The 13,326-nt window shown below is 49.5% G+C and overlaps 1 protein-coding gene across 1 annotated transcript; it reads right to left on the minus strand.

The window, feature by feature from the left end:
• Positions 1–10,632: 10,632 nt before the first annotated feature.
• On the minus strand, positions 10,633–12,277 carry Cpn2 (carboxypeptidase N subunit 2). The gene has a single exon (XM_051150421.1). The coding sequence runs from the start codon at positions 12,275–12,277 to the stop codon at positions 10,634–10,636; it is 1,644 nt and encodes a 547-aa protein (XP_051006378.1). The 3' UTR covers position 10,633.
• Positions 12,278–13,326: the final 1,049 nt, after the last annotated feature.

Below are 13,326 nucleotides of genomic sequence, written 5' to 3' on the forward strand. Positions count from 1 at the left end.
TTCGAGGCAGAAGCCGCACCACCAGCTCTCCCACAGCTGTGAAGAAGCATCAGCGCTCCCCTTCCAGGGATGCCCCGCCCATGCGGTGCCTGCCATGATGGCTGACCCTATAACTCAGAAGTTACTAAGATCATCCTGACATAGAGAGCCTGGAATGGTTGTTGTTGGGATAAAGCTACCCTACAGGCTTGGACCCAGGTAGCTCAATCCATAGGTAAAAGACCCAGGGAAGTGGGGGGGTGCGGGGCATGGTGGCGCATGCCTTTAATCCCAGCATATGGGAGGCAGAGGCAGGCAAATCACTGTGAGTTCGAGGCCAGCCTGATCTACAAAAGCGAGTCCAGGACAGCCAGGACTGTTACACAGAGAAACCCTGTCTCAAAAAAACCTAAGAAGACCCAGGGAATTAGCAATATAAGAAGCCTTGCCCCCTCCCCCCTTGCTCTTCCCCCCTCCTCCTCCTCTTTCCTCCCTCTCCCCTCCCTTCCCCTCCCTCCCCTCTCCCTTCCCCTCTCCCTGCCCCTCCCTTCTCCCCCTCCCACTTCCAAGAGGTGCCTCCTCCCAAGTCAGTCCCAGGTGGTAGCTCCTGGGTGGTCAGCAAACCTTGGAAGTGTGGGCGGAAGGTGGAGCTCTCCACACAAGCCCCTGAGGAGGAACGGCAGTACTCCAAGCCTTAGGCTGCTGGTCACCAGATGAGTAACAATCAGAGGGGTTGGAGAGAAGTCACTTGCTCAGTCACAGGACAGACTTGAGGTAGAATTGGAGCCACAGATAAGATCTCCAAACCTATGGCTAATTTTATGTGCTAGCTATAATAAAGCCCTTGCCTGTGGGGTTCTCAGGGTAGACTCTTGCTGGGTGTGTCGGTATGGGGGTTTCAGGAGCAGATTAGCATCTAAAATGATGGACTCCTTGAAGAATAGCTTTCTGTGACTGTCACAAAACACCCGAGACTGCCCCCTTAAAAAGAGGAGAGGTTTATTTGAAGTGATCGTTTTTGGGATGAGGTCTCAGTCCACCTATCAATGGTTCCATCATCTCCCGATATTGCCAAGCTGAGGACTAAGCCACAGTGTTTGTCAACCTATGGTTGGTACCCCGTTTGGGAGAATAAACGATGATGTCACCGGGATTGCCTAAAACCATCCTGTATGTCAGATATTTACATTCTGATTCATAGCAAAATTACAGATATGCAGTAGCAATGAAATAATCTTATGGTCGAGGGTCACCACAGCATGAGGAACTGTATTACAGGGCCGGAGCACCCCTCTGCTCTAGCACATGGGCTTTGGGAGAAGGGAAGAGGCGGAATTTAGACAGGTGTGCCTGCTTAAAATACCTAAGGAGAGATGTAAAAGAAACGGCTCTCTGCTTATATTCAAAGTAAAATTCTAAAATACAGGCTAACTATTGCCAAGGGTAAATGCTTTTACAAAAATGACTAACAACCAATGCGATTCTAAACAGACAAAACCCATTTCTTCCAGCAGGCCCTGGCAGTCCTAGAACCCTGGAACCCTGAAGGCAAGGCGGACGCCGGTGAAGACATACTCCGGTTGTAGGCAGTAACGGCTGTTGATGGGATTGACACCATAGCGGTGTCTGGCGGCACCTTTGGTCATCGTGGGAGAGGCACAAGTCAGCCTCGTGCCAGGCTGGCCTCTTTGACACCAGGCTGACGCCCACATTGCCAACTCTGTTCCTAGGCGCATGGCGCTGGGCCTGCAGCTGTGGCGCAAGGGGAAGGCGTCCCGGCCACCGCGGAAAGTAGTTCTTCCAATTTGCCACAAGGGGGCGAGCAGAGACCAGGCTCCTAACATCTGCAGGGTCTCGGCCAGATGTGTCCTCAGAAGCAAGCTTGAGACCCGTGAACTATTTCACCGTGTGGGACGTGCACGGTGCTAGGTTGTCTACTCTTTCACAGCACCGTCCAGTTCTCCAGCATCTTCTATTACCACCGGAAGGTTTTGAAAAGTACGTTTCCCATCTGTTTAAAAAAAAAAAAAAAAAAAAAACCAGTCTCAAAAAACAAACAGCAGTTTCCTCAATTGTCAGTCAAGAGGAGACAGGCCAACCAGAGCAGGCAAAACAAAACCATAGCCAAAGAGAGTAGCCAGCGCCAACGTTTGTCCAACTCCATCCTCACCACCCACTCCTTTGGAAGTACAGTCGTGTCGCACCACATGGGAACACCTTCTGAAAATGCTCAGAAGTTCTGTCAGGGTATCTGTTGCACTGCCGCCAACTTAGGTGTACCGGTCACCCAGTCCACGTGGCCTCGTGCAATCAGGAGAGTGGGCAACAAGGATCTATTCGGATGCCAAAGTCTAAAGCGAGTTGCCATACTGCAAACATTTAGTTTTACTTTTTATAGGGTCCCACGAACACCATGCGGGTCCTCTGACGTACTAGACAGGCAGTCCGCGTCTCAGTAAATGTCTTTCATACAGGCAGGAGTGCACTCTGAAACAACGATAAGCAGTACAGTACAGTAAATGTGTAAACCAGCAGATTAGTCATTTGTTGCCATTGTCAAGTATAGCATGCTGTCTATAATTGCGTGACTGCTAACAGTAGGGTGGCTTACAGTAGATCACCACAACCTGGTGAGTAATGCCCTCTGAGGTTAGAACAGTTACCATGTCGCTGGAAGATAAGAAATTTTCAGCTCTGTTATTATCTTATGGGACAGTCTATGAGGGGTTGGGGATTTAGCTCAGTGGTAGAGTGCTTGCCTAGCAAGCACAAGGCCCTGAGTTCAGTTCTCAGCTCTGGAAAAAAAAAGAGAGACAGTCTATGTACATGGCCTATCACTGACCATTGTGTCAAAGGACATCATCATCCTCATCATCATCATAATAATAATAATAAAATACAAGAATCACTTTCTGGGAACTTATTTTACACCCCTGCCTCTTGGTGTGCTGTTGGGAAGGAGGTGCAGAGCTTAGCCATCTATGCAGAATTTCATGGCGAGCAGGTGGCAGGAAGTCACCCACCTGCATGGTGTTGAAAGACTCCAGGAAAGGAGTCCTGTGTGCCAGGAGGAGGCCCTCTAGAGTGGCAAGGAGGGAAAAAAGAATATAGGAGGTGTTTGTGGCTTGATTCATTGAGAGAGCCGTGTAACATGTTATACGGGGTAGGCCCCATGAGGCCAGTGTTCACACCATGGCCCTGGCTTAGGGTGCAAATGGCACTGCTGGGCACACATCTGGGTGGCACTGACACAAGCCGAGCCTTATTTTCGATGGTGGCTGTGGGTCAGAATCACGAGAGTGAATACTTGTTTGTTTGTGGGAGTGACGTCACGTACCCTGTCACACACACACACACACACACACCAGTGTAATTTTAGCCAGAATCTCAGAAGATGAGACCCACACACCTTGGCTTGGTTTCTACTGGACTTTATTGCCCAAGTTAGACATCATTGCATGGGCCCAAGGGATCCCCCTGCCTCAGCCCCTGCATAGTCAGGAATATTTGTATACATCGCCATGCCCAGCTAGTGTTTGGGGAGTCTTTATATTTTAGTGCTGCAAACTAAACCATACTGGGCAAGCAAAACACCACCGAGCCACAGCACCAGCCTATGATATTTGTTTTGTTTTTAAGATCTACATGATTCTGGGCTTCAACCAAACTTGTTGTTACATAGGTAAGGACACAGACCTACAAGAGGGCATACGTTACTGAAAGTCAAGTGCTCTGGGAACCGGGGGCAGATGCACTGATTTCTAGTACAAAATCATAAAACAGGCAACAACACTCAGTGGTGGTGCTTGTGGATGTGGCTCAGTGGCTAAGAGCTCATGTTGTTCTTCCAGAAGACCCGGGTTCTGTTCCTAGGGCCCATGCCAGGTGACTCACAATGGCCTGAAACTCCAGTCCCAGGTGACCTGGCCCTCTTTTTCTGTCTTCCAGCGATACCTGCACCCATATTCACACACTCCTATACAGATATACATACATATACATAATTCAAACTAATATAAGTCTTTTTAAAAAAATTCTCAACTGTTGGGTCAGGTTGGGCCACCCCACAAGGAGACATGACACAAGGACCCCCTAGGTGTCAGGCAGCACTCTGGAAGCCACCTGTGCACACAGCTAACCTTGCTGGGAGCTGGCTCTTTCCTCGGCATCATCTGGCTCAAGGCCTTATTATAGTCTAATGTAATCTGGAGTTATGCTTTAAATATTTAAAAAAATATTTATTATGTATTATGTATACAGTATTCTGCCTGCATATGAGCCAGCAGGCCACAAGATCTCATTATAGATGCTTGTGAGCCACCATGTGGTTTCTGAGAATTGAACTCAGGACCTTTGGAAAAGCAGACAGTGCTCTTAACCTCTGAGCCATCTCTCTAGTCCTACTTTTAAGTTAAAAAAGAAAAAAAAAAAACTTTATTATCCCTGTCTGTGTCTCTGTGTGCGTCTGTGTCTGCGTTTGTACACACCCATGGGTACAGATGTATGCAGGTATATTGTGGTGTTTGTGAAGGTCAGTGGACAATTTTTGAGACCCAGTTCTCTCCTACCATGTGAACCAGCGTTCAAATTCAGGCCGTCATCTCAACACAGAAAGTACTTTGAAGTGCTAAGCCGTCTGTCCCGGCAGCCACAGAGTTAAGCTTTTGAGGAAAAGCCGTAATGGAGAATACGGTTAGCTGCTTTTCTCCTTTCTGCAGTGAGCCAATGCCTTCTTGAGTCGCGACTGGAACTCAGGCGGGTGCTCCCTGCATGGACAATCCTAAAGCTGCTTTGATGCCCCGTGCTGCTGTATCCCACCTGATGGGAGGTAGCCACCCAATACAGCATAGCCTCCTCTGGCTTTCTAGGCCAAGCCATCCACCCTTGAAGACGTGGCCCATATTCCTCTTAAAACAAACTTTTTTTTTTTTTTTTTTTAATGGAACCAAGTTGGTCTGGAAATCTGCTTCTTTGGCGAATCTACTGACGAATCTGCTGACGGTTTCCTATCACGTTCAAATTACTCTACTTGAGAGTTAAGGAGCCGGAGGAGGAGCTTTGCCTCTTAGTGTAGCGCAGGCATCTTGCGCCTCCGTTTGCCTAAACTGTCCCTTCCCTGTTCACGATCTCGCTGTCTTTAGTCAGTGAGAGAGGGACTCCCGGGATCAGGCTTTTGCTCTGCGTCTCCCGCCACGCTCGCTCGCCCACTGGGCCCCTCCCCCAGCCTTCCTTGGCTCGGAGCTGACGGTAGCTTTTGGAGACTTCGGTTCACAAGCGGCTCTGCCTCTGCGATGCGTTCTTCCTGTAGTGGAGTATCCACCGGAGAAGACTGCCAGGACACGGGTTAGGAAGTCTTTTTTTTTCCCTCGAGACAGGGTTTCTCTGTGTAGCCTTGGCAATCCTGGACTCACTTTGTAGACCAGGCTGGCCTCGAACTCACAGTGATCCTCCTGCCTCTGCCTCCCAAGTGCTGGGATTAAAGGCGTGCGCCACCACGCCCGGCTGTAGGAATTCTTTATTAGCTAGCAGGCCACTACATTGGGTGTTCAGGAACCCAGCGTAGCCCAGAGCCTTTCTCAGGATGAGCTTTTAAGCACAAAATCTGTGTTCTGGGTTAAACATACTTTAGTTAACAAGAACAGTTAGCCAGAAGTGGAACTACAGAAGCCATAAGGCAAGGTTAGTGCATTTAGAGACTTTCCTAGGACACTGAGGCTTTTGTTTTCATTTTGGCTAGTGGCATGGTCTACATAGTAGTTATTAGTGGTACTTTCTTTCATCATGAAGTCAGTTGTGCTAAGGTCAGGGGGCCCTGTTACATCACTACATATGAGCTGTCCCGCTTTCCAGTGTTTCTTTCCTGCAGGCCAGAAGAGGGCATCAGATCACCCTGTAGATGGTCGTGAGCCACCATGTGGTGTCTGGGACTTGAACTCGGGACCTCTGGAAGGGCAGACAGTGCTCTTAACCTCTGAGCTGTCTCTCCAGCCCTAGCTTTCCAGTTTCTATGGGATAGGTGTAAAGCAGTGCCTATGCTGGTTTCATTTGGGTTTCTGTAGTTTACCATCGGGGCTTTTACACCATCTGTGTGTGCTGTTTAAGCTGCTGGAACCTTCTGGTTCTATTTCCTTAGCATTCCTTTGCCCTGTTGATTCTCATGTCTAGCCACGCACCGACTCAATCTGTCTTCCATTTCCTTAGCATTCCTTTGCCCTGTTGATTCTCATGTCTAGCCAGGCACCGACTCAATCTGTCTTCCTAGCTTCCCGTTCTTGCCTAACTGCTTAAAGCACAGGCGGGAACATGTCCTGCCTCTGTGGGAACTGCCTGCAGAATCTTACACACACCTCAAAGGGGCCTAGAGAGAGATGTCTCAGCAGTTAAGACTGCTCCTGCCTTTGCACGGGGCCCAGGTTCTGTTCCCAGACTCCCTACCATCACACCCTACCTGAGAGGCCCAGGGTGCCTAGAGACTCCTCTGGACTCCAAGACTTGGACTTCATCCCCTGCTCCACCTCCACGCCCCCTCCAGCAGCCTGTTCTACAGTGTGTTGCCCTGGCCTCTGTGTTCTCATGTCTCCAGCATTTAACTGCCCTCGGCTCAGCCTGTGGCTTCCTCAAGGCCAGGGATCCACAGGCCTCCTGTGCTGCTGGGTTTGGTCAACTTGGACAAGTGAGGAGCATCTGGAGAGGGAGCCCCGGTTGAGAACATGCCCCTAACAGATTGGCCTATGGGAAACTCTTTGGATATGGTGGTGGTGGTGATGATGACTTGGTGAGACAGAGTCTCACTGTGTAGCTATGAATGGCCCAGAACTCTATGTAGACCAGGATGCCCTTGAACTCCCAGAGACCCACGTGCTGGCATTAAAGGTGTGCGCCCAGCAATGGGGCTTTTCCTTGATTAATGATTGATGTGGGAGGGCCTGGCCCACTACGGCAGCCTCAAAGCAAGCAGTGGACGGTGTTTCTCAACGAGTCTGCTTCAGTTCCTGCCCTGACTTCCCACAATGATGGACTGTGACGTGGAGGCAGAAGCCAAATAAACCCTTTCCTTTCCAGAGTCGCCTCAGCCTGCTGGGTGTTTCGTCACAACAGAAATATAACTAACACATCCCGAATGCCAAGGCCTTGGCACGCCCACGCACAGACCTCTTTGTGTTTGGAGGCTACTTGCCGCGTAGAGCCAGCTAATTTCTCCCCTGGGCTGTGAGCTGCTGGGGCGGTGGGGGGGGGGGGAGGATGGGGGATGGGGAGTACACAGTGCACCTTACTCAGCCTTTCCACTCTGAAGCCCGGTAACCAAGTAGGAGGTTGTGCAACGATATGGGGTGGGAGTGGGGCGCAGAGGAGGAACAGAGAGAAGAAAGGGAAGATGAGAGAGGACAGTTGAACGCCTGAGGACGATGAGTAGGAAGGTGGGAGGACACTCCAAGCTCCTGGATTCTGGGCTTGCCAGTCAGCTGGACGGGAATCAGAAGCTAGTAGGGACACAGTTTAGATGTACTCTGGCTTGTTGGTGTCTTTTTTTTTTTTAAATCTAATTTATTTGTTGGAGTTTCTTATGCTGTGGCGCCTGTGCCACCGCGGTACACACACACACACACACACACACACACACACACACACGCACGCACGCACGCACGCGCGCGCGCGCGCGCGCTGAATGAGCAGCCCAGAGTCAGATTGCCCTGAAAGCCACGGCACAAAGCAGCTACCCAGGTCCACCAGCTCCCTTCCTGCCCCTCCCCAGGCGTTTTCTTCCTCCCTAGGTGTTAATGGTTAATGTCTGTCTTAGTTCTGGCAAAGTCCAGGGTAGGATCTCTGGTACTGGATGCAGAATCCCTGTTCACTTCATCTCTTGGGTCGTCTGAGCTGATGGCTCAGACAACTGATCAGGATTGAAAGAAGAAAGAGGAGAGGGAGCCCAGGGTTCCTTCTCTAGGGACTGGCTGAACTGCGGCAGAGGAGGAGAACTTTTACAGCCAGTAAGCTAAAGTATGCCTGCTTGCCTGAGAGGGCTGTGTCTATTAATGTATTCGCAGATCTACAGGAAAATAAGAAGTAAAAGAGAAAATAAACCACTCACACACAAGCTTTCAAGAGGAAAAGCTAGATGAAGCTAAGCATCTTAACTTCAACGCTTTTTATTATTGATCACCGTACTTATACTTCTGAGAAAAGGAATTACCTAACAGTCAAAAAAGGCAATTAGTCACAAAACAGATGAATTCTAAAATACAAGTTACATGTTTTTTTTTTTTTATTAATTTATTCTTGTTACATCTCAATGTTTATCCTATCCCTTGTATCTTCCCATTCTTCCCTCCCTCCCATTTTCCCCTTATTCCCCTCCCCTATGGCTGTTCCTGAGGGGGATTACCTCCCCCTGTATATGCTCATAGGATATCAAGTCTCTTCTTGGCAACCTGCTGTCCTTCCTCTGAGTGCCACCAGGTCTCCCCCTCCAGGGGACATGGTCAAATGTGAGGCACCAGAGTACGTGAGAAAGTCATATCCCACTCTCCACTCAACTGTGGAGAATGTTCTGACCGTTGGCTAGATCTGGGGAAGGGGTTTAAAGTTTACCGCCTGTATTGTCCTTGGCTGGTGCCTTAGTTTGAGTGGGACCCCTGGGCCCAAATCTGCCTATCATAATGTTCTACTTGTAGGTTTCTAGGACCCTCTGGATCCTTCTACTTTGCTATTCTCCCATGCTTCTCTCATTTAGAGTCCCAATAGGATGTCCTCCCCTCTGTCCCAGTTTCCTGGTAAGTGAAGGCTTTCGTGGGACATGCCCCTTGGGCTACAAGTTACATGTTTTAAACCTAAACATTTTTCCTATCTATGTATCCATTACATAAGTTCATAGTGAGTTCAGAATGACAAAAGTTGACAAGCCTTAAAGTTAACAGAGTCTAAAAGTTAGAAGAATATATGTCTTTTCAATTAGGACTGAACTGGCCACACATTTCCCAGCTATCTCTTAGTTTATAGTGAGTTTAGGACAATAATTTTATCTGTCTTTCATTCTAAGAAACAAAGTAAATTAAAAAATGGCAGCATACAATGCTGTAAAGTGACAAAGTATAAAGAATTATAACAAAACAGTTTGTATACTTGGACGTTAAGGTTTATACTTAATTTAGACATTTCTAGGTAGCCCCATTATATTTGGGTTCATGGGAAGCTTAAACCAGCTTGCCTATATTTATGGTCTATACCAGGATTCGTGGTGCCATCTGGAGTGAAGACTTATCCGAGGTCACAAATCTGTTTCAAGGCTGTCCCCTAGTGAGGCATCTGGAGGTCCACAAAGGTATCTGTTGCAGCCATAAACTTTCTAAAACTGTTTTAATCAAATCAAGAATTCCATAATCAGGGATTAATTCATCTGAACAGCAGTACACCTTCAATAAAATCCTGTAGGAAGTGTATTCAATCAGAGCTGGTCAACACCCAGAAAGTGATGGTTCACACCAATGCCGGATTCACAAGAGATGCTGCAGTGCACATTTGACAGGGTTGCCAGCAGTTGGAAGCAATTCTGAGGTGCATCCCAGTACAGACTTTGCAAAATACTGGATCTCTTCCAGAGAGCTCTCATGCCTACTGCACTTCCTCAAATCAATGGCTCTTGGCATTGTGTCAGAGGCTAGAAGCAATTCTGGACATGCATCACGGCACAGACCATGCAAAATACTGGATCACTTCCTAGAAAGCCCACATGCTTAATGTGCTCTTTAAACAGGATGGCTCTTGGCACTGAGGGAACGGCCATCTCATGTGCTGAACAGGCAAAGCCACACTGCCCTCCTGAGAGCCATGCAGCCTGGCTTTGTCCTAGGGTACCATCTTGCTTTGATGTCTCCTGGATGCATCTTGAGAGGTGACCAGGACAACCTCATTCCCCGACACAAGCCTGCCCTACCCTTTTCTGGTCACCTCAGCTCTTTGGAAATACCCTTTCCTCTCTCCATCCATTGAAAACAAAATTAGGGCCAAGAAGTCAAAACAATACATTGGCTTTTGATCTTTCAAAAGGATGTGGCCTCTGCTTTGTGTAACTACAGCACTGGTGAGCATACCTGAAGACTAAAACTCAGAGCTGAGAGTGAGAGGTGGTATTAAACAATAGGAAAACACTGACTGGGGGTGGGTGGGTGGGTGACTTTTAATCTCTAGACCGGGGTGGTTTTCAACCTATGGGTCTCGACCCCCTTGGCAAATCTCTTTCTAAAAAAAAAAAAAAAAAAAAAAAAAAAAAAAAAAAAAAAAAAAAAAAATTACATTATGATTCACAACAGTAGCAAAATTACAGTTATAAAGTAGCAACAAAATGACTTGGCAGCTGAGGGGGTCACCACATGAGGAACTGTCTTAAAGGGGCACAGCGTTAGGTAGGTTGAGAACCACTCCTTTAGACCATGGTGTGGTTCTCAAGGGAGCCTTGCAAGATTTGGGGATTATCTTGTTAGGCCACAGGTCCCCAGAGGGCATGGTGAAGGAAGATGAAGAGACAGTAGGTGAAGCAAGCTCACTCCTCCCCCCCACCTTGGAGATGCAGCTATGTCCCCTTACGTTAGCTTCAGACAATCAGTTCCCTCTGCCCCAAGAGGTCACTGGTGCAGGCTTCTGAGTCTCTCTGCTGCCCCTAGGGCCCTGCAGCCTGAGCCTCAATAGACACAGTGACCCTCATGGAACCACAGCTTGACCTCAGCTCCCACTCCTGACTGGAATTGTAGGCCATTGCTGGGGAGTCTGAACCCTGCCTGGAAGCCAACTGGATGTTCAGCCAGCGACACTGGGCCTCCTCACAGGCGAGCAGCACGGTGCCCTCAGGGTTGCTGTAGATACACTGGCTGTGGGGTAACTTCCCCTCCACTACCAGATCCCAACTACCCACTGGCTCCCTGTCATGTAGCCCCAGGGCCTGGAAACTCAAGTGGCCTGGGTTGACTGGGCATATCAGCTGCTCCTGCCTCAAGTTTGGCACCAACCCGCCCTTGAGATAGGCCGGGCCTTCGCAGTAAGTATGGGTGTTGAAGATCCGGTCATTGTAGAGGCGGAGCCAGCTGGTGAGGTAAGATAGATGGCAGTCACACTGCCAGGGGTTGCCAAATAAGGCCAGGTTGAAGAGGTCGTAGTTGGTGTCAAAGATGCCCCCAGGGAGTGTGGTCAGCTGGTTCCTTGACAAGTTGAGCAGCTCAAGCTTGGACAGGTTGTAAAAGAGGGCTGGATGCAAGGCCGTCAGGTTATTGCTCTCCAGCGAGAGCTTAACCAACTGTTTGAGGTCCCTGAAAATATCCCCAGGAAGGTAGGTAATGGCGTTGTGTGCGAGTGTGAGGGAAACAAGGCAGGACAGGTTGGCGAAGGTGCCCTCTGTGATGGACTCCAGCTGGTTGTGGGAAAGAGACAGGTAAAGCAGGCCTGGGTTGTGGGTGAGGAGACCAGCAGGCAGAGTCCGCAGTGCGTTGCCCTTCAGGTTTAGAAAGGTCAGGTTGTGCAGAGAGGAGAATAGAGAGTCCGGCAGGTGGCCGATGGCGTTGTGCTGCAGCCACAGCTTCTCCAGGCTCAGAAGCTGTGAGAACACCCATGGGGAAAGCTCTGTGATGGCGTTGCTGTCCAGAAAGAGCTCCTGCAGGCTGCCCAGAGTGGCCAGCGTGCCCTCGGGGAGGCTGGCAAGCAGGTTGTTACTCAAGTTTAGTATCTGTAGGCTGGTGAGTGACTGGAACAGCCCCTCGGGGAGCTGCGTCAGGAGGTTCTGGGCCAGGTTGAGGGTTCTCAGATACCTCAGAGGCTGGAATAGTCTCCTGGGCAAGGTCTGGAGTTGATTTCCTTGAAGCTGGAGGGACTGCAGGGTGTCCATGCAGTGAAAGAGGTCCTCAGGCACAGCGGCCAGCCTGTCAAAGGCCAGCGTGAGCTTCCCCAGGGAGCTCAGGTTAGAAAAGATGTCGGTGCTGAAGTTGGAGAAGCGGCTGCCCGTGACCTCCAAGTCCTCCAGCCGAGGCAGTCCCCCAAAGGCATCTGGCTCCAGGTGACGGACCCGAGTGTTGAGGAAGACCACCTTGGTCAGGTTGGGGTTACCGCTGAAAGCCCTGGTCCCCACTGTGGCGAAGGCAGTCTCCACAAAGATGATGTCTGTGACATGTGAGGGGATGTCCGGCGGGATGGCAGCCAGCTGCTCATCAGAGCAGAATACCTCTCTGCCAAAGCAGTCACAGCCCACAGGGCAAGGCTGGGTGAGCCTGGAGAAGAGCAGGAGTGAGGCCCAGCACAACCAAGCTCCTGGGGACATCTTCTGGATCTAACGGGGACAGAAAACAAAAACAAAAACAAAACAAAACAAAAATTGAGTGCCTTTAATAAAGACATCACACTGCAGTGCCCAGAGCACTAGATAGTCACACACACACACACACACACACACACGCACGCACGCACGCACGCACGCACGCACGCACGCACGCACGCACGCACCCAGGCAAGATCAGACCTTGAGCAAGAATGAGCCTCACCATGGTTTTGGCAAATGTTGCTCTGTGTGCTGCATTGATGGGATGTACATGCAGGGCCGGTACATGCTAGGAAGGCTTTGGCTGAGCCCTGGCTTATGTTTTTAGTAGCTTGTTGCTACCACCTTACAGCAGCCTTGCAGAGGGTAGTGGTCTAGTTTTTTTGGTTTTTTGTTTTGTTTTGTTTGTTTGTTTTTTTAAGATTTATTTATTATTATGTATACAGTGTTCTGCCTGCATGCACACCCACAGGCCAGAAGAGGGCATCACATTACATTACAGATGGTTGCGATCCACCATGTGGTTGCTGGGAATTGAACTCAGGACCTCTGGAAGAGCAGGCGGTGTTCTTCACCACTGAGCCACCTCTCCAGCCCAGTGGTGTAGTTCTTACCCCATGGAAGCAAAGGCACCACATTGCCTGTCTCGATACGCTGCAAGTTAGTGGCCATGCCAGGACCAAGCCCTGCGTCTTCTGGAGTGGCCATGTTCCTTCCAGCTTGGAGAGTGATATGGAAAGAGTTAAAAAAAAAAAAAAAAAAAAAAGGGCAAGGGAGAGGGTGTAGGCAGCGTGGAATTCTTTGAGATAATATGTAAAAGACAGAGTAGCCCTGAGTTGGAAACTTCTAACCCATAATCCTCCCGGACTTTCAGATCTCAGCATATTTCAGGGCATGGCTAAGAGGAGCCCCTGCCCCGTGCTCCTAGTTGAGTCTGCTAAAGGTGATACAGAGCAGGCACTGGGCTTCCCGGAGCTGTGCTAAGTACTGCTCTCCCTCCTCTGCCTGTTCCCCACTGTCCAGTCCTGGGGAACTCTTTAGGGTCCAGACAC

The sequence above is a fragment of the Acomys russatus genome, chromosome 8, assembly GCF_903995435.1.
Source record: "Acomys russatus chromosome 8, mAcoRus1.1, whole genome shotgun sequence".
Taxonomy (NCBI): Eukaryota; Metazoa; Chordata; class Mammalia; order Rodentia; family Muridae; genus Acomys; species Acomys russatus.